General features: G+C 52.9%; 1 protein-coding gene across 1 annotated transcript in view; it reads right to left on the reverse strand.

Moving 5' to 3' along the window:
• SHB (SH2 domain containing adaptor protein B) overlaps nucleotides 1–26,242 on the reverse strand; it is a gene marked incomplete at its 5' end in the record, with an annotated part of 132,726 nt that overhangs the window by 62,138 nt on the left and 44,346 nt on the right. Inside the window, one exon of the mRNA XM_079705843.1 lies at nucleotides 20,820–20,940. Coding sequence (XP_079561969.1) covers nucleotides 20,820–20,940 — 121 coding nt within the window. The remainder of the gene's footprint in view (nucleotides 1–20,819; nucleotides 20,941–26,242) is intronic.

Here is a 26,242-nt window from a genome sequence, read left to right on the forward strand (position 1 = left end):
AAAGTTTTCTTCCTGAGCATTTCATTAAGTATATCATCTGCTCGCATTTGGCACTTTTCCACTAGCTGGGAACCTACAAAAACTGATGTGGTATGACAGCTGAGTTGGTGCTGCCAGACAAGCTTCCTTGCTGGCTCGGAAACAGGGGTGGGGGCAGTGAGAGGGGAAGGAGTCGGGGGGTGGGGGGGTGGCAGCTGTCACGTTACAGCTGCTGCCACGCAGACACACACGCACTTCAGATTTCACTCACGTCTCCCTGGAAGGAGGCACCGGCCACTGGCCAAATGACCACCAGGGCTCCCCACTCCATCCTGGTGAGACAAAGAGGCCATTCCTCGCCAGGGACATCCGTCCCCCGGAGGCATTTCTCAACCTGTCTTCAGGGCAAGCTCTCCTCTGGTGTTTAAACCTGTTGCCCTCTGGGCCCGGTACGCCCACCACTGACTCGGAGAAGGCTCTGCTGTTCTGAGTCTTCCTGCCAACTCAGTGGGCTGACCACTGTGTCCTTCAGCAGCCGCTGGCCACTGGTTGCCAGTCTGTAAAAATGCTCCCCCGCAGGCCCTGGTCACGGTGTGTTCCAAGCCTGAGGGAGAACAGGGCCTCAGGGGTCCTGCTGAGGAGCCTTCTGTCACCCAAGTTCCATGAAAACCTCATTCATCCTCACTCGGAGAAAGCCTCCCTCCTCCCGACCTGCTTCCCTCACTGACCATGCTGAGGACATTAATAGTGCGAGTGACACTGTAGGGGGCAGGGAAGTGGGAACAGAGAGAAGAGGGGTGCTCAAAATTTTCTCGTCTGCTCTGTAGAGAAGGTCACTGCTGTAGGACCCTTGACTGCACTCCCTCATATTTGCCAGAAGGAACGGCTCAGGAGCAATTACTCTAAGAGCCAAATCATCTTAGGCAGATGTCTTTCAACATCCAATTGGTTCACGTCCAACAGTTCTATACAATAGGTCAAATCATTCTGTTTCCTGGGGGTTTAATTTGCAACTAATTCCTCTTACAGGGTTCACCAGGAAGCTCCTGCTGTTTAAAATGAGATGTGCTGGGGTGCTTTATGGAGATTTTTCTATGTGGTGGACAACCTGAAATGGCTGTTTTGAAAAATCCCTCAGCTGGAGTGACTGCAGCCATTCTGTGCGCCCGCAGCCAGCCATGGTCTGTAGGTGGGAGCAGACACAGAATGGGCCACCTGTACGCAGGCTTGATTGTGTGTCTCAATTTTCAGGAGGATCTGAAGCCCACCTCTGCCTTCATGCCCCAGAAGAGCTCCCCAGGTTCTCACCTGCATGACAGACTTCGAGCTCAGCTGGGGCTCCCAGGGGAAGCCTGCTCAGGAGGGAGAAGCAGCACGTCAGAAGAACAGCCTTCCAGCCTAGCCAACCCTGGATGGAGGGTCCCTAACCCAAGCCCATGGCCTGGGTGTGTGCAGGAGCTGTGATTACATGCATAGGTACCCAGATGGCAGAAACCTGCTGTAAGGACTTAAATAGTGCAGCAGTTCTTTAAAAATATTTGGTAGGTCAGCTAACACTTAGGCGAGCGTCTAAAACGCTCATTTCTACAACACCAGGCTGGCTCCCCATCCCCTGAATGCTGGATACGCTCAGAATCACAAAGTCAGCACGTTCACTCTGCGCCAGGCCCTGGGCCAAGGTCGCCGCCTGCTCCCCACATCACGCTCCCCATCAGCAATGACCTCTCCTTTCAGCTCCCCAAGCCCTTCCAGACCAGGCTTAGAGCTCACCTCCTTCAAGTGCTACTCCTGACCGCCCTTGGGAGGTCCACTGCTGCCCACTCTAGCACTGATGATCTATATCCTATTCATACGTTAGTTAAGCACTCTAGGCCTCAAGACATATTTTTCCAGTCCTGGCTTTAACTTCCACTTGACTCTGGATCCCCAACTCGACCTCGGTTTTAGAGTAGACGCTCAATGGGATCAACCTGTGCACCCCAAATGGCCCAGTGCCCACCTGGTACCAGCAGGGGGGTCTCAGCGAGCTTGATCTGATTCAGGGGAAAGGTAAGCTGATGGGTGGGAAGTGGGTGAGGGGTGGGTTACAGTTCAGTAACCCCCAGCGGTCCCTAGGGTAAAGCCCCAACCCTTCCAGGGGCTCGGAAAACCCTCTGCCAACTGGCCATCAAACACCCCGCAGTCGCACAACTCCTCACGTGCCCTCCACAAGCCTTGAAACTGCAGCCACGCCGGCCACTTGGGGCTGCTCTCTTCACTCTGGGCATGGCACTGGGCGTCTCTCCCCCTCCCCAACAGAGCACCCACTTCTGAGCTTCCTCAGGACCCAGCTAAGCACCCATGAAACCACTGGTGGGTCCCCTCGTCCCAGCTTGCTCATCTGTCAAGACTTGGGTCAAGCTTCAGCTCTTGGGAAGGCTTTCCTGCCTCATTTTCCCTTGGAACCCAAGTGATTGTGCCATCTTGGTGTGGACCGCCACCCCACAAAGTAAAGTCCAAGACACTCTGGTGCCTCACCTGGATCCATGGCTGCCTCCCAGGGTCTCACTTATGTCAGTGTCATGGCACGGGGCTGCAAAATGACCGGTGAATGGACAAAATGCTCCTAAAGTCCTGCCAGCCTGCCCCCACCCCAGCCATCTCTTTGTGGCTGACCTGACACCACCCTCCGCTCGCCCCCCTAAGGCCCACCGGCCCTCGGCCCATGCCTGCCTGGAGTCCTGTGCCTTTCACACAGGAAAGAGGGATGGACACTGAGGCTCTGCTCCTCTAGCCCAAGGCTGATGGTCAGGTGTCTAGGGTGGACAGGAGCTTCTCACTGTGTGACAAGGGCAAGTGGGAGAATGGACAACAGGGCTGTGGGCACCTGAGGTCAGGCAGGACCCCACTGAAGGACAGAGGGCCCTGAAATGGGGGTGGGGACAACAGGAGCCATGTTTCCTCCTGGCTCCTGGTACCCACAGAGTATAACAAAGCTGATAGAGCTGGGAGGCAGGCAAGCCGTGTGACAGCCACTTGCTGCATCTTGCTGGGACAGAGCTTCTTTCCGTTGTAAAGTGACACCCCGCTTACCTCCCCGTTCCTGTTGCTCTGAGATCTCAGAGATACGATTCCAAGGCACCAGTGACCAGCAGCTGGCAGCTCAATGGCAGGGGGGAGTCACTAGGGCCAGGGTCAGACCAGTCTGTTACCCCGCTGGCCTGGACTCCCCGACCACAAATAGCTCCATAAACTGTAAACTTCCCCGAACCACAGACACTCCAGAGACCCGTGACATCTCCCACCAGGGTGAGGCCAACTGTCTCTGCATCGCCTGTTTTCACATTCAGGAGAGCATGTGCTCTGACAGCCTCAAAATCATTATTTGTGTGTGAGTGCTCATTTTTCAGGGACAAACAGGAGATCCAACATCCCAACTGATTATTACGTTTGCAGCCATTAAACCAACTTCAAAGGCAAGGCTCAGACACATGTGGAGGAAAGGCCTGTTTTCATCCCGTTTCAACAAGCTCTACCCAAGTGCCGGGCACCACGCTAGACTCTGGGGAATGACTCAGGCCCTGTCCAGGCTGCTGGAGGAGAGAGAGGCGAACTCAGAACTCAGAAGCAGGAACGGGAAAAGAGGACTGAGAAGCATTATGTGAGTCCTGAGGGAGCAAGAAGCTTGGGGAAGGCTCCTGGGAGAAGGAGGTTATGGTGAGCACTGACACAGGACAGGAGGGAGGCGTTGCAGGTGTTGCCTGGAGCCCGGGGTCCCTGAGTGGGGTGCAGAGGGAGGCGTGGCTTGAGGAAGGCCTGGAAAGTCTGCACCTGGGTCTGTGGGGCTCACCGAAGGTCTATGGGCAGGAGAGTAACACTGTCAGGCCGTGTCTGGGGAAATCATCTGGTGACAGCAAGAAGGAGGGATCTGGGAGGGGTGAGGGGAGGTTGGCTCGTGGCCCCTCACTTGGTCCTCGACACTTCCCTCCGCTCTCTGAGAGCTCCCCTCTTCAGAGGGGAATGACATGTGCTGCAGGGACACAGGGTACCCAGGGGCTCAAATGCTGCTCCTCTTTACTGGGATGACGCACATGCAAAATGACAGCCCTTTAAAATATATATATTAAAAAAAATTTTTTTTAAGTGGGCACGGTGAAATTTTCTCCATTTGGAAGCAGGCTTCTCTGAAAAGACATCCCCCAGGGTCTCTAGTGTGGCTTCAGCTCACAAACAGGTTTCCAGGGTGCTGAGTGGAAGCTGCCGACACCAAGTGAAACAGGGCGTGCGAAGGTCTGATCATGACTGGTGACAAGCAAACAAAGGCTGCAGCCCAGCAGGCAGTGCCCGGGAGGGCTTCTGTGTGTGGGGGGGGATCATGTCCTTCGGCCCAGTGGGATCTGTGAGCTTCTAGTGTGTCTTATTGCTGCTACTGCCACCACCAGAGGAGATCAGCACTTAAGTCACCTCAGGATCAGGTCGAAGCTTTGACTTTAGAGACAGGGAAAATGAGGCCCCGAGGGGCAGCGCCTTGCCCACATTCAAAACAGGAGGCAGCGGTGCTGGGATGAGCTCCAGAGTCCTTCAGCTCACGATTCCTCCCCCAAACCATAACACACCCTCCACCCTGGCCTTGTTCTATCTGGCCACTCAAAGATTTACAAGATTCTCACTGTAAGATCACAGCTGTGAAGCTAACAAGATGAGCTTGCAAGCCTGGGCCCCCGACACTGCCCACTCCCAGAGCAGGGGTTTCTGCTCCTCTCTGCAGCCCCCAGTACTCAGGATTTGCAGAGAGGGATGTCAAGGAGACACCAGAATGGATGTCCACGCCCCTGCAGTTGAGGTAGAAAGAGAGTGAGGCAAGAAGTCAGGGAGTGCGATGTTGCTGGCAGACCAGACCAGAGTGCCAGGAATTCAAAGAGACCCCAGGCTAAAGCAGGGCCTCTCAAACCATGGGACCATCTGTCCCAGAGTCATGGAGCCAGCTATTAAAATGCAGAGTCCTGGGCCCCAGTGAGCCTATAAGGAGCGGGGCCTAGGAATCTGCATTTGCAACACGGCACACCCACCTCCCCTCGCTTCCCCATGTGACTATGACACAAACTGACGTTGGAAGGCCCTGAACTCACATCTTCAGGGCAGCTTGCCCCTCACCCTGACCCAGGGTGCAGGGTGGTGGGCAGGGTGCTGGACTGACATTCCTCATGTTTTACAAACAGGCTGGGGTGAGGGGCCTCTTGGCTGCCCAGAGAACAGGGCCCGGGGCAGAGGGCTGGGCGGGCGTTCCACGGAGCCTCCATGTCTCCTGCACTGCGTGCTCCTGCCCTAGTGGACCTGCTCCGAGGCCAGGAAGGATTCCGTCTGCAACAGGGGGCTAATCTGTCCACTTGGGGACTCTAGCGTGATTTGCCCTCCAAAGTCTCTGGGGGCTGCCCTCATCAGAGCCCTATAATGTGCAAGGTACCCTGGGCCAGAATGGCTTTACCTGCAACACGAGAGCCCCAGAGCATCAGGGGTTGAGGGAGCTCCCAGAATGAACCACAGAAACTGCCCTGTGTGTGTGGAAGCCCAGCTTATGGTCAGGTACTGGGCTCCAGTCCTGGTTTCTTGTGTCATTTCAGGAAAGTGCCTTAACCCCTCTGAGCCTTCATCTCCCCAGCTACATAATGGGGATAACACCATGTGCCCTGTCTACCTCCCTAGGGTGGTGTGAGAATCGAGGAGCATGGATGCGTTCAGGACATCAACACAAACACAACGGCTATTGTTACGTGGTTTTCTACTATTCTTTTTTTAAGCATCGGGAAAAAGGTGTGTTCTTTTCTTCTAGTGTTAAAAGATCAAGGCAACGCAGAGGTAAGCAGGCATTCTTTTTCAGCAGCCACCAAGAAGGCACTTGTATGGCTTCCACCTGGCTGGCCCCCTTCTCTGGGAAAAGAAGCCAGGGGTCCTTGGTAGGCGACTCTGAATGGGCCTTTCATAATTTTGAAATCTCAAGTGCATGTGTGCTGTTTATGTCAGTACTTATAAAGGGAGATGGAACCACCCTTGTCAGGAGAGGAGATAATCGGCCAGCACGTCTCCCTGGCAGAGGCACTGTCGTGTAATTAAAGATGGTAATTATAGCTCCGCGTCTAGCGTCAAACCCAGGGCTCTTTCCAGACACGACTGTGCCTCCCCTCACTCTGTGTGTGAAAACACACGGGCTCTCTGTGGATGGGGAGGCCCTGGGCAGCCCTGTCCTTTAGCTTTGGGTGGCTCCTGTAGGCCCAGCCCTTTGGACGGTTTGACCTGGAAGCCTCATCCAGGAGAGCTGGGTCCTCTGCAGTCCCACCTCACTGCAGGATGAGACCAGGTGTGGCCGGGGGACACGGGGCTGACAGGCAGCCCCTGATCTGAGAGCGGGAAGGAGGGCCGGCTGGCTCCAGAGGGAACCCAGGTTGGTTCCCCTGGAGGCCACACACTCGCCGGCACGCAGAGCTCTCTCCCCCAGCGTCCGTCAACGAGTCTGAATGCTGACTTGCGCACACAGCAGTTCACCCGCACTTCCCCGCTGAGGCCTCTGTAGATAAGAGGTGAGCTCTGAAGGGCAGGAGTGGCTGTGACTGTCTTTAACTCCCATGACCTGTCCCGTAGGATGTAGCTCAGAGTACGGGCTCCAGTCAATTAAAGAAAGGGGCAGGGACAGGACCTGATGTGATACAGCAAGTGAACACTGGACCTGGCACCCCGAGACTTGAGCACACGTGCTGGCCCTGCTGCTGGGTGACTCTGTGTGGGCTGCCTCTACTCCCTAGTTTGCAGTTTCTCTGTCTCAACAACGAGAATAACTGGGCTGCCTCCAGGGTCATTCTGAAGATGAAATGAGATAATGTCTAAAAAAGCACTTTATAATCAGTAAAAGGAAAAGTAAATGTAAACTTTTATGACAATCACTCCATGTGTATAACTGATAGCCAAGGTCCTGGAAGAAAATGAGAGAAAGGCCAACTAATCTGACAATATTAATTCCATATTCCATAGACCCACAGATTTCCTGAAACAAAGATGTTTTCCTTGTAGACTCTTGAGTCCCAGAGAAGGAAGAGACATCACTGCCTGCAGACGGAGCCCCAGAGGCAGAGTGAAGGACTGACCTAGATGGGGCTCCAGCAGAGGAAGGCAGGGGTGGGGGGCGAGAAGTTTCATTCTCCCCCAGGACTGGACAGAGGCGACACCTCCCATGGGTGCTGGCCACTGCAAAGCCTGAGGGATGCATGAAGGAAGGAAGATGGGTCATTTATGGTAAGGAACTCCCCAGAAACAAGGGGACACCGGCTTCACAAGGCCTTGGATCACTTACCAAACAACACTGTGAGGACTGGAAGGAGCCCTGGACTGGGACCTCATCTCTCCACCACTCAGTGGCAGCCCTATCCCACCCCGAAGGCCTTCTGTTTCTTCACCTGTAAAATGAGGGAGGACCAGATAGTCCCCAAGTCTAGCACGGCTCTAAAACCCTCACTCTAGGAAGGATGATTTCCATAGAGGGGAAAGGTTTTAACACCCGAGTTCAAGTTTTTCAAACAGCACCACACACATTTCAGGTCAAAGGCAGCTAAAAACTGACTGCGGATTTCAGATGAAGCACTACTTCCTGCGGACTGCAAGACTGGGCACCAAATCCCTGGGAAGCTGTGAAGCCTGAGGGTTTCATGAAACCAAAGGCGATTCCTGGGTCTCAGCCCAGGAGATTCTGCCCTTCTCCTGCGAATGTTCAGGACTGAGGCAGGGCATGGGGCGGGGGCCCAAAGGGCCACCTGGGGCTTTTTATTAGCACTGGGATCCTTGGGATTTGCAGCACATCTTGGTCCAGATGAAAATTAGTTTCAAGTCTAGGGGTCAAACAGGCTGAGTGTATTAATAACAAACAAACCCTACCTCCTAATTTCTGGGTGTAAATTATGAAAATAATGAAAACATTGCCGGATTTTCTGAGGCTGAATTCAACAAGGTTCCTTTGCAGGAAAGTCTAGGCTGAGCTGGGGGTGGGGTGAGGAGGACTGGGCAGAGGTGGGCGAGCCAACAGCCTAGGTGACTGCCCTGGGTGGGTGCTTTTCACAGTTCCGAGGCCTCCTCAGCAAAACACTGGGGCCTCCTTGGGGTCTGTCGGGACAGTCCTGCAGCTCCTCCCAGGCCTCCTTGGCGCATGGGGCTGGGCCTCGCCCCTCGCTGCCTCTGCTCGCACCACCCTTCCCAGCCCAGTCACCAGGTGGAGGAGTCTGTTCTAACCCACGCCCCCCCAACCCAAGCAGACCAGTCTGTGCCCTCTCCCGCAGCCCCCAGGTACTCACTTCTATGCCCACACCTCCTCAACCACTGATGCAGTTCCATGGCACGTGCCACCTCCCACTGGAATGGCCTTCCAGGGGGCAGGCCCAGGTGTGCTCCAAACGCCCAGCCCAACTGGGGCTCAAGAGATGCTGGACAAAGCCCCCTCCTCAGCTTCACCTGGAAGGGTGGGGCTGCCCCTCCTCTATCTTACCTGCTCTGGCACCGCACTCCCCATACTCCAACCACCCCAAGAGAAGCAGGGCCCAGCATTAACTCTTTCCCTAGCAGACTCCAAGGAAGCAGCTCTGAGCTAGCGAATGGGAATAAGGCCCTAGAAGAGGCCAAGGAAGGCGGGGGTGGAGTGGGCAGAGAGGTGCTGTCGCCCACTGGCTGTGTGCAGTTCTGCTGCGTTGTGAGGTTGCTGCTGGAGCGACACCCGCCCCCCTTCAGGTTTCTGCTTTTTGTCACTGAGGAGGGTGGGAGCTGGCCCCCATCGATCCATCCAGTCTGACCCTACAGCTGCTGTCCCTGTCTCCACCATCCTCAGCCCAGGGTCCTTCCCCTACCCCACTGACCACGTGACCTGCCCCTGCCGGGCTTTGGAAACACAGTTCCCAGGATGCCAGAAATCCTCTTCATGGCCCCTGGCAGTTGCTCCAGCTTGCTCCAGTAAAATGGAAACAACTCCAGGTACGGCCTCCCTGGGCCTTAGGGAGGCTGAGGAGGGAGTTCTGCAGGGCAGGGTTCCTGATTGGATGCTGACCAGTCAGTTCTGACTTCGAAAGAGGCTGGTTGGTGGGGATGGAAGGGTTTCGAGGGAAGGCGACCCTGAGCTGGCAGGCTGAGCCGGGGTTAGAAGGGAAGGAAGAGCGTGAGCAAAGGCACCGAGTTGGAACCCAGTGAAGAAGAGATGGACAGGAGCAGACTCTCCCCTACCTGGCACTGTGCCGGGCCTGCTGGCTGGGAAGATCAGCTGGGTCAGGCCAGAGGTGTCCCAGCTTCGGCAGGCAGGATGCTGGTGCTGAGGAAAGGCATGAGGAAGGCTGGTCATGTGAGGGAGACGAGGGCTCAGACACTTGGGCACCCAGCTGGCGGCGGGGAGGGGCAGCTGGTGACACCAAGGGCCAAGGGAGGATGACAAGGACAGCGCAGACTTGAAAGGACGCCCAATCTGGAGCGCTCTGTGGTTGGGGCTCAGGGACACGAGTGTACATGCCAGTCCCTGCATGGAGACCTGAGGCCTGGTGATGGGAGTGAACCTACAGAGGCACAGGCAGTAAGCTGAGCCCAGGATCAGCGAGAGGGACAGGGGGGCCCACTGGCCAGGATGGAGGGGTGAGCCGACTGGGGACTCGTGACCCAGCTCGAGACCTGAAAGCTCTAATCTTGGGGGAAGAGTTTACCAATCATTTCACAACACTCCACCAAAACCAGCACATTCTGACCTGGGGACACTCTTTACCGGAAAGTTCTGGGCCAATATCTCAAGCACCGGGTGCTGAGAGTCTGAGGGCAAGAGCTCCAAGCCCTGTGGTCCCTGTCCTCCAGGGGGCCCCCAACCCAGCAGATAAATTATAAAGCAATGTGGTAAGCGCTGTACCAGTGAGATTGCACAAAGAGCTACTGTGGAACCAGACCAGGGAGGACCCACAGGAAGGCTCGGGCCCCAGAAGGTGACCCCTTCTCCAGTGCATCACTTTTTTGGTTGCCAGGTACAATTAGAAGCCTGCATTCTAGAAGGGAGAGAAAAAAGGCATTTTGTTTATCTATGATGCTCACACTGCCAGTTTTGGAAAAGGACCAAAAAGGAGGCAGAGTACCCCATTAAAACACACAGACTAAGCCAGGTGAAAGAGTTGAAAGGCAGGACTACCCAGGAGGAGGAAGAGGAGGAGGACTGGACCTCAGGCACCTGTTACCCCTTAGACAGAAAGGCTGCATCAAAAAAAAAGCGAACCCGCTGTTACTCAGCATCCTTCTCTCGCGCGTCCAGGCACTGACCCTGCAGGGAGAGGGGGCCTGGAATTCGGCACAGTTCCAGTTAGCCTCCATGACTCAGCTTTCTCATCTGCAAAATGGAAATAATGACACTGCTTCCTCCCAGAGCCTTAGGGAGATTCCCGGCATAATCTACAAAAGGGCCCTTTAAATACAGCCCTCTGTCATTGCTACAAACTTCCAGAAAGCCAAGCTGAGTCCTAGTTAGAGGAGTGTACTAATTAATTAGTCAAGTAATAAGGTGTGGGGCAAATCACTAAATCTCCCTCTTCAGGCTTCTGGTGGGGCAGAAACTATGGCGGGCGGTCTGCTTGGGCAGCCCCTGCAAACCAGCTCTTCTCCCCTGGGACCCTCCTCTGAACACATGAATGCAATGGTGCCACATCTGAACCCACTCAATTCCCCCACAAGAACCTTCCTCCCCTTCTTGGATAGGACAGTCCCCATCGGGTAACTGACACTCTCATCCTCCCACTCACCAGGGTCCCAGCTCCTCCCTCCCTCTCACCAACTGCACCCCAAGGCTGGCAAGCTCTTCCGCCCTACCCACCTGCTCCCACCTGCAGCACCCCTCAGCTACAGCCCTGGCTCCGGCCTCAGTCCCCTGGCCCGGATGACTGTCGTAGCCACAGAACCACAGAACCAGTCTCGCTGCCTCTTGCTTCTCTCTGCTCTAGTCCATCCTACGCACCCAGGCGACACAACGTCCGAAACAACTTCCTAACCTGCTCAGGATGGGTGGCGTCTCCCGCAGCCTCCACGCTCTGCCCACACACGAGGTGCGCTGGTGGGTGGGCAGAGGATGCCAGAAACTTTGCTGCCAGTTGACCTGAGTCTACTTTTGGAGAGGCATTTCCATCAGTTTCTGTGCCTTCAGATCTTTTAATGTCTCTCTGGAATTCTAAAGGGCAAGAGGCAGGGGTGGGGAGGTGAGCTCTTCTATTTCACATTCCCGTTCCTTCATTTCCACCTTTGGGAGCATGCCCATTTCTCTCACAGCTGCCAGGAGACAGAGAGGAGTTAGGGGCTGCGTTCCCGGGGTCTGGGCCCTCACCCCTGTGAGGCTGGTGCCAGCGCACAGGATGGTGCTTGCTGCTCTGGGAAAATCCATGACAACCCCCAGAGTCTGTGCTCCTGCACAGAGGCCAAGAAGAGAGAGGAACATGGCAGGCAGCCACTGGGCCTAGGCTGTGCCCCTCAAACCCTGAAGACAGCACTGAGACCATCCTACCTCCTGAAGGTGGTCAGGGCTCTGGGGACAAGCCTCCAATCTGCGCTTGACTTTGAGAAAGCCCTTGAGCTGAAGTGACCAGAGGCTGCAGAGTGTCTGGGATACAGACCTCTCAGTACCAGAGTTCCCAGAAATGAGTTTACGGGAATCACAGTTACGTAACACTCCCCTTTGATCCTGTACCCACGGTGAAAGCTTCACAAGAACAGGGACTCTGCTTTGTTCACTGCTCAACCCCTAGAGCACAGAACGGTGCCAACACACAGTAGACTCTTGCAAGCACCCATCCAATGGACATATGCGTCGCACTTTGCTCCCTGACTAAGGCCCTGTGACTTCAGACAACTGTGTCTTAGCAAATGGAAAAAGTTGCTTATAGCAAGTAGTTGTTTACTGTTTGCTTCCTTTTCGTTCATTTATTCTCCACATAGACTTGTATTCCTGGGCTCATTCATTCAACTGGTAAATAGGTACTGGGTCCAGAGGACACATGAGGATGGGTAAGACCCAGTCCTCTCCTTCAAGAAGCTCTCGGCCAGGGAGGGAACAGAGAGAGGAGGCACAACCAGAGACCTCAGGTAGCCCACCAGCATGGAGACAGAACTGATCTCCAAGAGGGAGCAAGGCACCAAGGGTCTTCTGCCCAACTCCCACCCAACTCCCACCCAGAGAACAAGCCAGCTCCTTCTCTACCTTTCCGCCCATTTAGCAACTGGTTAAACTCAGACTTTCCAGATCTGGCATTTTTCAGAGGAGGATGGGGTGTCTCTGGGCTCCCGAGGGGGCCCCAGTACATCTGTCTACCAGCCCTGGGTCCCTGGAATTAATTAATAGCCTCATGAATTCAACAACTATTTACTGAGCCCCTACTTTGTGCCACATACTACTTTAGCTACTGAGACTACAGCAGGAACAAAGCAGACATTTCTGCCCCTGTGAAACCCACATCTTAGTGGCAGACAGACTATAAACAGATAAAGTGTGAGTAAAATATATAGTATGCTAAATAGTGAGCAGAGTTAAGGAACAAAACCAAGCAGAGAAGGGGGGTGAGAAGTGTTGGGGATGGGTTGAAATGTAAGTTAAGTGGCCAGGGAAGGCCTTGATGGGAAGGCAACTTTGGGTCAAGACGTCAAGTGTGGCTCTGCTCAATACCCCCTCTCTGCACAGCCCACACTGGCCTTCAGGACCCCTAGCACCCCTTCCTCTGTTCTCTTTCTAGTATCACTCTGCTTGGGCTGTTTTCTACTACAGACATCCGTGTTTGTCTGGGTCCTTGTCAACCTTCCCTATGTGCCAGGGGGCACCTGGAGGGCAGGGACCGAGGTCTGGCACACAGCAGGAATGCTGTCAATGACTGTCAGCTTTCCGTGGCCTGTCCCAGTCCTGTCGCAACTTTCCTGAAAAGCTGAACAAGCTCAGTGTCAAGGGTCAAAAGGGCAAGGGGTATGTGGGGTGAGAGAATAGGAAGCAACTGCCAGTGTGGGCTCACTGGTCACCATGGGAACCTGGGCTTCCTGCTGTCTTCCTCGGCAGCTCCCCTCCCCACTCGGCCTCCCTGGGCCTGGAGCTCAGCAGGTAAAGCACCGCTGGGCGTGTGTGTGAGCTGTGCTTTCTCAAGAACAGGGAAGTCATCGGGTGACTAATACAAAATCTATTTACACTTGATTATCTCCTTCCTGTCCAGTAGGTAAGTCATTCTGGTAAATGATAGACCAGCCAGGGACCTATGCACAGTCCATGCCCGAGCCTTCTATCTGTCAGGCAGGAGTGGGCAAGGGCAGGTTTCCAAACATTTCAAAACCAGACCAGGAGCCCTATGTTAGAAGTCAGGAGACCCGCTCTGTGGCTTGCTGCTGTGTGACTCTGGCCAGCTTGTACCCCTCTCTGGGCCTCAAGTGGAAAGAGGATGCAAGACAGAAAGACTGCTCTTCAATGACAGCTCCAGCCTGACATCCCCCAGCCGGCGGAGAGCTGTGACCCCCAGGACAGGCTGAAGCCTGAGGCGACTTGAAGAGCAGGCAGGCCAGGGAAGAGCAGGGGGCCTGCAGAGGGTGAGGGGAATGAAGGGTGCGGAGACTGTTCGGGTAGCAGGCCAGGCGAGGGAGAGAGGCAAGTGCATGGACATTCTGGGAGCAGAGTCCACGGGCACTGTGGAGCTGGAAGGGCCTGGGCTCAGGGCCCAGACAGAAAGGCCCTCTTCTTTCCTGCCACCAAAAGGACGGGAAAACAGTGCTGCCTCAAACTATTATATATAGAATGGATAAACAACAAGGTCCTACTGTATAGCACAGGGAATTATATTCAATATCTTGTGATAAATCATAATGGAAAAGAATATTTTTAAAAGAATGTATATATATATATGTATAACTGAATCACTTTACTGTACAGTGGAAATTAACACGTTGTAAATCAACTATACTTGAATTAAAAAAAAAACAACAATGCTGCCTTGAGCCAGGAGGGCAGAGATGACAGTGAACATGCGAAGAAGACAGAAATCTCAGGTAGGGTGGCTGGAGGTGACCTCTCTAATGGCCAGTCAAGACTCAAGAGGGCCCCTTTTCTGAGAAGCATTTGCGGGTCTTTGAGGCTTTTATTCTGGGATTCAAGAATAGCAGCTCCAGGAAAGGCCTCTGGATGCTGGCTGTTCAGAGGGTGCAGACCTGCAGCTCCCAGCCCTGTCTGCCCTGAGAGCAGAGGGCAGCACGCACGCTCCTGGGATGGTGCCAGGGCCAGCTCTTCCTCACAGCCTGACAAGATCTGGGCTGGTGCCAAGTGGAAGTGGGTGTGGGTGGGGTGGGGGAAGATGCAGTCCTGACCAGGACAGCTGGAGAACCCCAATGTGACCACAGAAGCGGGGAACCTAAGTGCTTATAAAGATCCTCATGGAGCCCAGGAAAGAAGGCAGAATCTGATTTTTCAGATGAGGGAACTGAGGCCCAGAGAGGGGAAGCAACCTGCCTCAGGTCACACAGCAGACCAGGGCAGAGCCAGGGCTAGAATCCACATTTCCTGCCTCCTTCCTCCTGAAACAGGCCACCACTGGAATACAGAGACTTGAACGTGGTACACAACCACCATTCTCTTGGAAGGAAGGAAAACATGCTGCTGCTAGAATAGGCCATGCCAGAGGAAGAGAAGATACAAAAGGACGCCTCCATCCCCTGCCTTAAAAATAGGTGACTGGCTTTACCTGGAGCATGCCTATAAGCACATGGAGCTTAAAAAGGCAGAAGGCAAGTCTTAAGCAAGGAAAACAGCCACGCCAGGGCAGTGGGGCTGTGTGTGAAATGGCTTTCTTTTAATTTCCTCTTATTGTGCTATAAAGTTGATTTAATAAAAAAAAACATGCTAAGGACTTTTTAATGCATAATTGCTTACATATTAAAAATTATATGAAAATGCTTTCAATTAATACTTATATGATTCATCCTGTGAGATGACACTTTGAACAATTTTATATAGGACAGGGAGGGGGCGGGGGGGTGAGAGTCACACTGAAAAATGAGGCCTAAGTAACTGTAAAATTCCCAGTTATTTCTGCAGGCCCTCTGGGAGTCCAGGACGGATGTGATAGTGTTTCAGCTGAAGGCAAGGGCTCCAGATGGTGCTGCTTTTCCTGGTTTTACTGCTTACTTAACCTTTCTGAGACTCAGTATTCTCATCTATAAAATGGGGATGATAGTACTACCTATACCTCACAGGCTCCTTGGGAGGATTAAATGAGCTAATCGTGGAAAGTGTTTGGAGCAGTGCCTGGCAGAGAGGAAAGCCCTCTGAAAAAACAAACTACCACCGTCCTTGTCACCACCACCACCTTGGGTACCTCTGAGAATTCCTGGGGCTGAAGGCCTGGGGAAGAAGGATCCCAGGTGAGAAATATTCTGCACCTTTAGGCTAATTAGGGCCTCATGATACAATCCGACTTTACAAGCTCTTGCCCCATGTGCCTTTCCTATCAGGATCCTATCAAAAGCCTCATCTCCTGCCACTCCTCTCCAGCAGAGAATTCCCACACCTCCATGCCTTTGCTCAAGCTCTTCCCTCTGCCTGGTTGCCAGGACCAGCTCTCATCCCCACCACCCCCACCTCCCACCCCACTTGGATGGCCCAAACTAGAAGCTGTGGTCTCTCCTCTGAACACCTGCTCACCTCTGTGCACCAACCAGCCACCCAGGTCCATGCCTGTCTCCCTGCTTCATGGATATTATTGCTAAAGGCAGGGGCACTATTTGCCCAGGTTACATGGCCCAGATTCCAACATTGCAGGGCTTAGCAAGGGCTCCAGGGTACCAAGGGTACCGCAGAGGGGCTGGGGACCACCTGCTCCAGTGTCCTGCCACCCACTTCCAAGTGGGCAGGGGCCCCTACAGGGACTGGCCAGAGAATTCAACAGCACAGAAAACCACGTGAAGAACCAAACAGGCCCTCTGCCCCCCAAAATCAATAATCTCAAGCACACATACAAAGTTTGTTCCTCCACCCAAGACTCACATCAGTGTTGTGTGCCCTATTTTACAAAGCAGCCCCCAACAAGCTAAGTATGCTGACACACACAGTCACCCAAGTCAGCCTGACTCAGAGCCCAGCACCCTGGACTTCTCTGGCAGTCCAGTGGTTAAGACTCCGAGCTCCCAATGCAGGGGGTACAGGTTTGATCCCTGGTCGGGGAACTGAGATCCTACACGCCGTGTGGCCCGGCCAAAAAAAAAAAAGAGCCCAGCACCCTTCCCACCACATCAGCAGGTCTCTGTGCAACAGAGGCCCTCAAGTCCCAGGATCAAGTCTCAGGGAAGAAGGAAAGAATGGGCTGCTAAGCAGGGATTTGGAGAGAGGTGGTCTACCTATCGGCTCAGTGGGAGGTTTGGCCTGGGGACACCAAATACATAGACAAGGGAGCAGAAAGGAAACCAAGAAGTGGTGTGATCCTTCCCCTTCAATTCACACATGGAAAAGGCCAAAATCAGAATCTGACCTCAAGAGATGGGCCAAGAAAGATGAAAAGCAGAACCAGGACTGCACAGTTGGCATGAGTCAGGCTGGCACTGAGAAAGGAAGCTGCCAGCCCTAACCAGATCCTCTCCTATTCAGAGTTGGTCTCAGGTGCTTCCTTTGTGGGGCTGATCCTGGGTGTCTAATGATGGGGGAGGACACAGTGAATCATGACATCTCGGAGCTCAGGATTGACACAGACCTCAGGGGTAGCTTGAACCAACCACACATCTGAGACTTAACTACCTTCATATCATCTCCCAGTGCTGGTTGTCTTGCCTCTGCTTGGATGCCTCTAGGGATGGGCAATTCACTGCCTCACAAGACAACTTCACATTTAATCAGTGTGTTAAAAAAAAAAATCTCAAAAAGGATCATGACTTTTTTGAGTCTCAGTTTTCCTACCTATAAAATGGAAAGCTTGGACTGGGTCACTAGCTTTCCAACTGGGTTCCATAGAGCCCTAGGGTGTTAAGGAAATATCTCCAGAGCTGCTGCTGAGGTGAGAGAGGTGATGGGGCCAGAAAATAAGGCCCAGGCATACATGGGTTCTGAGGTTCCACGGAGAGCTGAGCCTCCCTTTTGGATCCAGAACCTAATTCCTGTGGTTGACACAAAGGGGAGTCTGTGGGAGAGGGTAAGTTAAGGCAGACAGAGAGAAGGGGGTAAGAGGAGCCCCTAGAAAAACAGGCATGCTTCTCCATGCCCTCCATCCTAGCTACAGCCAATGGGCTGGGCCGAGTTCTCTGTTCACAAAATCACACCTCCCACAGGCTCCCCACCACCTGCTGCATGGTGCCAAGGACAAGGACACAGAGGACAAAACCTTACCACTTAATCACAGGCCACGTCGGCCATGCTGGGGAGTCTGAAGATCAAGCTCCAGGGAGTGCACCAGGGCTGGATGGGCCCTGGAGAGAAGTTCTGTGTAGCAGTTAAACAGGGTCTTGGCAGACAACCCCCCAACTGACTACCCGGTTGTGTTGCCTTAGACTAGTTACTTAGTCTCTCTGTGCCTCAGTTTATTAGTAAAATGGGCACCTCCACTTCAAAGAGTGACGCTGAAGATCCAATGAGAATTCACACCAAGTGCTGTAAACAAGTACGAGAGAACTTAGCAGTGGCCTCCACTGCTGTTGCTGTTATTATTGACCCATCATTCCTTAAACAGGGAAAAACAGAGGCACAGAATGTGCTGCGCAGGGTCAAACAGCCAGTTCATAGCCAAAAGCAGCTAGAAGTACTATTGACTGCCCACTCCAAGGCTACTGCTTCTCAGGGGGAAACTGAGGCCCAGGGGTCGCTTAGGTGACAAGTGGCCGTCCCAGATCTGCTTGACTCCAGTCTGGTTTCCTTTCAAACCACTACAGAGATGCACGCCATCTCAGGCAGAGAAACCACGCTCTTCCCGGCAGCATTATTCTTTTTCTTTTCTTTTTTTTTTTTTTTTGCCGCAAGGCTTGTGGGATCTTAGTTCCCCAACTAGGGATTGAACCTGGCCCTTGGCAGTGAGAGCATGGACTCCTAACCACTGGAATTCCCCTGGCAGCATTAGTCTTACGTACCAAAGATGCCTGCCTCATTACTAGAAGCTACGTGTACTCGTACACATAAATGTTACAGCATCAAAAAAAAAAAGGTCACCCTAAAAGGCTGAATATAACTTGTTCTGTGCCACACCCCCTGCTCCACTGCCGTCCCCAGCACCAACCTCTGTCACCTCCCCCTCCCCTGGGAGCTTCGTGGCAGCTCAGTGAGCTACTTCCTGGAACATTTATATGGAGCTGGCTAACCCAGCCCCCATCCCTGCCATCAGTCACCTCGGTGATGGTGATGTTACACACAAAGAATTCCAAGTCAAAGGGAGCTGCTGCAAGGTCATTACACCCAGAAAACGTCCTGTTTAATCACGTATTTCCTTAAAAACAAAAACACGGGTAAATTTGGGCATAATCTCCAAGGTAGGAAGAAAGCACAGAGCAGCAAAGAGAAGGATGCTTCTTTGGAGAGAGAATGCCTGAGATCCTAACAGATTTCCAGTAAACTCACACTGCCCTGCCTTGGACCTGGCCCCTGTGGGTGTGCCTCATTAAAAAGTCAAAGTCTCACAGGAGAATTCCACCCAGTTAATCAGCTCCTTACTGCTGGGGTGCATGGCAGCGCCCAGGAGGGGCCCAGCTCCACTCCAAAGACGCTGAGCAGTGGCGGACCCTCCCCAAAGTCTGGGCTCCCAGCAGATGTTCCCACCCATCCCCTTCAGCCCCCTGCTCCCATGTTCCAAAGATGCAGGTCTGGGCCTCTCCCTTCTGCTGGTGTGACCCCAGGGAAGTGACTTGTCCTCAGTCTCCCTCACCTGTGAAATGAGACACCACCTCCTTTGCAGGGACACAGTGAGGTTTAAAGAGTGTGTATGTCAAGGGGCCCAATATGGAGCCTGGGACCTGGCAGAGGCTTCCAGCCTCAACAGCTCCTGCCATTTCCTCATGCCCAGATACCTGGGCATCAAACTCAACATTACACCTCCTTCAGCACTCAACCCCAAAGCCTGCCCTCCTGAGCACAGGCCATGCTGGCCAGTCCGCCTCCAACTTACTATGTGTCCTCGGGCAAGTCCCTCTCCCTCCTAGCCTCAGTTTCCCCATCTGTAAAATAAGGCTGTTGGGTTTGGATGACCTCAAAGATCCTTTGCTGCCCTGACATCTGAATGTGCCAGTGTCCCAGAGTTACTCCTGGACCCACCACTCCTTTAACCCAGGCCAAGGCCCGCTGAGTGCAAGACTAGTGGAAGCTACAGGGACGCGCAGGGCCACGGCTGCCACCACTGGCCCTGAGGGCTGAGCTGGGCGCAGGGCTGCTTCTCTGAGCCTGATGGGGGTGCTGGCACGTGGGTGGAGGTGATGGGGCGTGATGGCGGGAGTGGGTGTTCCTACAGGCCTGAGATGAAGACTCCACCAGCAGATCTGCTTTCCTGAGTTGCTGGAAGAGAACAGGCTGCTCCCCACCTTGGGACCCCGGCCCCAAACACATGCTGGGCTCTTGCAGCCCATTGAGGCCGCTTTGCCAGGAGAGACTAGAAAGATGGGAACAGCCACAAGAGGTGGCCCTCCAGCAGGCTGGCCAAAGTCCCTCTGGTCAATTGCTTCCTGCCTCAGCCCTTCACAAAGTGGCCAGGTGTTCTGGAGGCCACACTGGTGGCCAGAGAATTGCCTTCCATGAGACCCACGCCCCCTGCAGTGGAAGCACAGGGTCTTAACCACTGGACTGCCAGGGAAGTCCCTCCCTTCTTCCTTCTAATTCAGAAGGAATCAAGAGAAAGTGCTCAAAGACATGAACATAAATAAACAATAACAGAGTCACAGAAGGAGGCACCTGAATCCCAAATCCCGAGACACACAGAGCACCAACTCACTAGGCCTCAAAATTCGGGGGGGCTACCTGCCCGCGCTCTGCAGCACGTGGTGTCTCTGCTCATATCACTGTCTCGTGCAGGGTCAGAGGGGGCCAACCCACACAGCTGCTCTTCTGTGCCTGGACCATCCTCCTGAGCCAGGAGGACGTTCATGGGGGGTTTCTCCTCTGTCCGTGATCTCCCTACCATCCGCCCATGCCTGGGGTCTGTTGAGATGGCTGATATCTGATAACTTCTCCTTCTTTAAAGATGCTCCAAGTATTATCCTGGCAAAAAGAGACCCCCAGGATACCACATACCTGGCCACATTCTCCTGGGCACTACACCATTGCTCTGACAGGTTTTATCATCAAGGGCCAATAGAAAAACAGCCAAAGGAGGAAAGTCTCTGTGTTTCCTGTAAACCTGCCACGTAGACCATGGCTCTTTAAGCTGCTTCCAGCCCTAACACGGAGATTTTCTTGTATGGGGCCAGGGATAATTCTGTCCCTAATGATCTAGTCTGCCCCCTTCTACTAAGTAATAAAAGCAAGGTGACCCAGCCTGTTTCTTTTATTGCCCTGGCTGCTAGGAAGTTCCAAGCTAAGTTTTCCATCTCAAGTGCTGTATCTTTCCTTAATCCGAAATTTCTAAGAGAACTTTCCCCCGCTCTTCCCCATTTACTTCTTAGTCCCTATCTTGGTTAACTGTACTTGGTACCCTGGTATCTGGACAGTCACTGTGCCCTGCCAGTTTCTTCCTGAGGTCGGTGAAACACGAACAGATAAACTGTGGTAAAGATTCAACACGACACTGCCCCCCAACAACCACCTTGAAAGTATACCCCTTCATCTCTGGAGGCTGGCGGGTGACCACAGGGCCCGTCTGCCTCCCTGCTGAGTTGCACGTCTCTGTGCCAAGGGCTCTGCTTACCTGTCATGATCCTCTGCGCCTCATAAGGCTCCATGTAGCCAGCACTCTCCCCTTTTCCCACTTTGCTTTTCAGATCATTCTTGGCATCAAAGGGATCCGAGTAGTCATCAGCGATGGTCACCTGCAAGGAAGATGGCAAGCGTGTAAGTCCACCTGTGGCTGTCTGCTTCACTTCTGTTCACAGCCAGGCTTTGCTCCAACAAATATAAACTGAGCCTGTGCCAGATGAGCAAGGAGTAGGAGGCAGAGCCTGGAATCTGAGCTGGTGCCCACCCTCAGGGAACTCTGATTCTTGCAGGGGTGACAAGGGACCCACGCTGCAGTGCTCCATCGTAAGGGAAGGGCCTGAGCCTGCATACGTAGGGTGGCTGCTCCGGGCACAGTGAAGTGAGAACAGAAGGGCATCTCGGTACAGAAGCACAGAGGCAAGAACTTGGAAGGTGTCTTTGGGGAATGTGACTTGCTCGATTTAACGGAATGGAAATGGAGGAAAGTAGGAAATGAGCTCGCAGAGAGCCTAGAAATGCTGACATGCTCCTGGTGCTGGCTGAGGCATAGAAGAGCTTGCCTAGAGATAATTATGTCCAGCGTTCCATTTTCCCCAAATCTGGAACACAACCATCCCTCGGGTAACCAGGCAACAATTTGGTGAGATCAACGCTCTGCAAAGATGACTGAGAGCCCCAGACAGGCCCAGTGAAAACACCAAAGCAGCTCAGGGATGAATGGATAGACTGCCAAGGCCAGCGAAGGCCTTGGAAGCAACATATCAGAAGACCCTTCCATAACAGATGGGGAAACTGAGGTCCAGAGCGGGCACCTTGGCTGGACCCTCTGCCTCCCAGAGCCCTTCCTGGACTCCTCACTTGTCTGTATTCCAGAAAACAGCAAAGTTCCACAACAAACAGAGCAGTCACCTGGGGCTAGGCAGTGGGGACAGCAGGGGAGTCCCCTAAGAGTGTGAGAATCTGAGTTTTGAACACTTCAAAGTTCCACATTTTCCCTGGAGAAGGGTAAAAATTCTCAGTTGGAGGCTAAGAGTAAACACAGCAACTTCCCCCCCACCTTTTTTTTTTTGCGGTACGCGGGCCTCTCACTGTTGTGGCCTCTCCCGTTGTGGAGCACAGGCTCCAGATGCGCAGGCTCAGCGGCCATGGCTCACGGGCCCAGCCGCTCCACGGCATGTGGGATCTTCCCAGACCGGGGCACGAACCCGTGTCCCCTGCATTGGCAGGCGGACTCTCAACCACTGCGCCACCAGGGAAGCCCTCCTCCCATTTCTGACTACCTAACCTTCAGGAGGGGCACCCTCACCAGAGGGAAAAGGACAGGAACACGCCAAACCCGTTCCCTTTCAATGCACCCTTGCTCCACCACAAACTCACTGTGACTTCTGCCCCTTTGGTCACACATCTGGCAAAGGGCAAGTCCTCAGCCTCCCAGCCAGGGCCACCCAGCTGCCTCTCTCGAGAGGGGGTAGGTTAGCTTTTCTCTCAACCCTTGGGGTTTCATGAATTGTTATTTAAATTGTGGGGTTAATTAGAAACCACAGGAGCCTCCACTCTCTCCCAGCTCCTGGAATGTAAAGCATTTGAGCAGCCAGTAAACCCAGGGGAAGGGAAAATGCCCCTTTGTCTGCCGGGTAATGGCAGTTTGTGGCAGCAACCCTGGCAGCATGAGCGAGTGACCTCCAGTTGCCGGGAATGTGATGCCCGCAGCCCTGTCACTGGCGTGTGGCCGGGAGGGCCGACGGGAGGCATAGCACATAACAGTCACTGCTCCCCTAAGAAAAGCAGGCTTATCGGTGGAAGACCCAAGGCTGGAGCGCCCACAGTCTGAGCATGTGCAGCCCCGCTGCCACTGCTCCACTGTGGCCATGGGTGCTCCAGTGACAGCAGGGGAGCTTCCAGATGCTGACACTGTAATCGTGGCCTTTCTGGAGACTCACTGAGCTCAAATGACACCAGGCAGGGAGAGATGGGGGAGAGGGAGCGCTAGGGCCCGCCATGTCTTTCATAGGACAATTTCTACTCAACCACTTGCAGAACACATTAGGGAGAAAATTAGACAAGTGAACCACTGTCATATAGAACAGCTCAGATGCCACTCCGGTGCATGTAGGGTTTTGGGTCTCAGAGTTCAAGGGGCCTGAAGTCCAAAGGAGAAAATGATGAACCTGCTGTGGATGACATCTTATCTCATTTCTCTCATCCCGGCCTTCCTTACTGTCTCTTTTCAGCATGAACACCCTCCGTCTATTCTGCAATGAAGAAGGGAGCAAATATTTCCCCAAGAAAACAAAATCACTTGAGGGGATTAGCTGGGGAGGGTGCTGGGCTGCAGTCTCTCCGTAATCTAGAAATCAACATTCCAGCTCCTTCCGGAAGTGCTCTATGATTTGCAAACACACAGGCTAGCAGGATGTAAACCAAATCTTTGTTCGCCCTGGGATGGGAGCTCTGGGAGGCCTTCGGTTCAGCAGGCGCTATCTGTATTTTCTAATTAAAATGAGATCTGAGCGTGGGCTGTCACGGGGGCCCTCCGGCTGCCGGCCCTGCTTACTTCCGTTTCAATAAGAATTTACAAATCCTAAAACCAGGAAAAGCTCTTGGTCTCTGCTGACATATGGTTCCAGTTATACCTGCTGACAGTTGAAAATCCTTCCCTTTAAAAAAAAAAGAGTTTAGAATTCTGTTAGTTTAAGAAGCAAATCGGAAGGTTCCTAAAATGTATATTTAATCAATTTCCTTTCAAACTTCAAAGTGAGGTTGGTAGAGGGGAGGGAATTTGAGATTTGAGCAACGTGAAACTCGGCAAACAATCACTGAGCTGTCTGACCTTTCACAAAATCATGTCCCGGTTTTTGGAGTAAAAATTTAACCAGGTGTTAGGAGAGTTGAGTGGGGAGTTTAACCAGAGTGCTGTGCAACGTGTCACAGGCCTCAGGTGTCACAGGCCTCAGGTGCAAGCACTGGGTAGTGTGACCCAGGGACACTGTAAGTCAGGATGGCCAGGCAGGGGGCTTGAGTGAAGGCTGTTGATTTTCTGAGTTAAAAGAAAGGAAGCGAGTTTGCCCAGGAGTGGGCTTGGATTCCTGGGGGGGTTGCTTTTGCTTTGCTTTAAAATGCCCCAGTTAGCGGACAAGTCTCTTAAATCTAATTAAACAATTCAAGCAAAAGGGAGCCAGCCGGGACTCCTCCACAGGTCAGGCCACTTGGGCACGTGAGAAGCCTTCCTTGATTTTGATCCTGGATTGGCAAAGACCCAACATGGCACTGAACCCTTCAGGTGGCTTGCTTGCCTTACACAGGGCAGGCGCAGAGCTGAGGGGGAACCCAGGCCACTGGTCCCACCATTCCACCATGGAGCACAGCAGCAGAAAGATGGGCTGTCAGAGTGTGGTTACCTAACTCATAGAACACGCCTTCTTTTGCTTTCTTGGCCTCCTGGGATAGGCATACCGGCCCATCTCTGAAAAAAGAAGCAGGGTTATGGCTAAACCCCAGGCAGGCCTTTTCTTGCTGTCAAACAAAATTGGAGACCCCAGGTTAGCCAGTGCCCCTGAAGGACTTTTATAGGCTCATAAAGCAGTGAAACTGGGGGCCGGGGGGTGTGTCTTCGAGAGACCTGTTCCAACCTCCCATTTTTGTACATGGCCCACTGCAGTCTGGAGGATTCTAGAATTCAGCACACCCAACGCCTCTCTGACAAGGCTCTGGGAGCTGGCTGCAGACTGGAGCTCCACAAGCCTCCTTTCTGCTTTGCATACACTGCTGGGTGGAACTGGTTCCCTCCCTTCCAGCAGTCTGAGGTCTGGGTGTTTTTTCTTGGGGATTTAGTTTCATGATAAGAGGTAGTCTTCCAAGTTATCCCCAAAGGGAAGTGGAAAGTGGGTGTCTCCACTTGGCCACATGCCCATATGCTTTAGTGAGACAGTGGCACCTGCGTTGAGAACTGGTTCCCCTCCATAGGCTCTGGGTGGAAAGGTAAATTGGTAGAGTCACCGTGAAAGATAACTTTGGGAGCATCCATTAAAATCCAAAAATGCACATGGATTAACCCCAACAATTTCACATTTCAGTATTTATTCCCAAACGTGCACAAGGAGACATGGGCAAGGATGCTTACTGGAGCAAGTAATAAGGAGAAACTGCAAGCACCTGCTATGCCCATCAATAGGGGGATTGCTAAATAAACCGTGCCAGTTTCACACTATGGGATATTATGTAGCAGGTTAAAAAAAAAAGAAAGTAGTCGCTCTATAGCTCTATACATAGTGCTCCAAGACATAGCTTTGAGTGGAAAAAAGCAGGCTGTAGAATGGCAAATATAAGATGATTGGGAATTCCCTGGCACTCCAGTGGTTAGGACTCAGCGCTTTCACTTCTGGGGACCTGGGTTCAACCCCTGGTCAAGGAACTAAGACCCCACAGGCCGAGTGGCATGGAATCCTCCTCCCCAAAAAAGATGATACCTATTTATGAAAATTAAACAAAAACCTGTATCTCTATTTAATTTAACAAAAACATCTGGGGAGACAGACACTTCAAACTGACACCTCTGGGAGGAGGGAAGGACTGGTAGTTGGGTGATGAAAGGAAAATAAAAGGAGACTTGTATGTAATGTTAACACATTTTTCAAACAAGAAAAACTTATTAACATACTATAAGCAAAACTAGACTTTTCCAAAGCACTCCTCTTCACAGGTTATTTTCGGTACAGTAGATAAACTGCTTCCCAAACTTGCCTGAAGATAGGAATGACACTTGTTAAAAAAAAACACAACAGATTCCTAGCCCTAATAACTTGTATATTTTATAAGCAACCCAGGTGATTCTGACGATTAAAGTTTGGGAAAGGCTAAGTTAGAGCCAGCCCCTCACCCACCAATCTAAAGCTAAGCCTCCCGATACCACGCTGGAGTTCCACTTTTCCCAGATATTTCTCAGCCTTGTTCATTAAAGTGAAGCAAGAAGTCAGTGTTAAATGCAGCTCTCTCTTGCTTTCTTCCCTGGGGGTCAACTGGAGTAAGAGACGATCCAGCATGCCTTGGTCCTTCTCCAGAATCTGAGACGCAGGAATAATGGCATCCTCTGTGCAATCCTGAGGACTGGCCCGGATTGAGCAACACGCTTGAGCAGTGTGGGAGGCAAGACCCTGACCTGCCCAGGAGGGGAGCCCGGGCCAAAGCTTGCCCTGGCCGTGAGGATGTGCAAGGCTCTCTCTTTGGAAGCACAGACCCTTTCAGAACAAGACTAGCTGGCTCTCAGCAAACTCTCCAGGAAGATTACCTGGCTCCAGGGAAGGCTGGTGGGACCGCGAAGAGAAGCCACTACTGAAATATACCGGTATCCCTGATAAAAATCACTCAAACCTGCTAAAAAACAAAGGGACAGGAGATGGAGTAGCCGCCACCTTCCAG

This window comes from Hyperoodon ampullatus (genome assembly GCF_949752795.1).
Source record: "Hyperoodon ampullatus genome assembly, chromosome: 6".
NCBI classification, from domain to species: Eukaryota; Metazoa; Chordata; class Mammalia; order Artiodactyla; family Ziphiidae; genus Hyperoodon; species Hyperoodon ampullatus.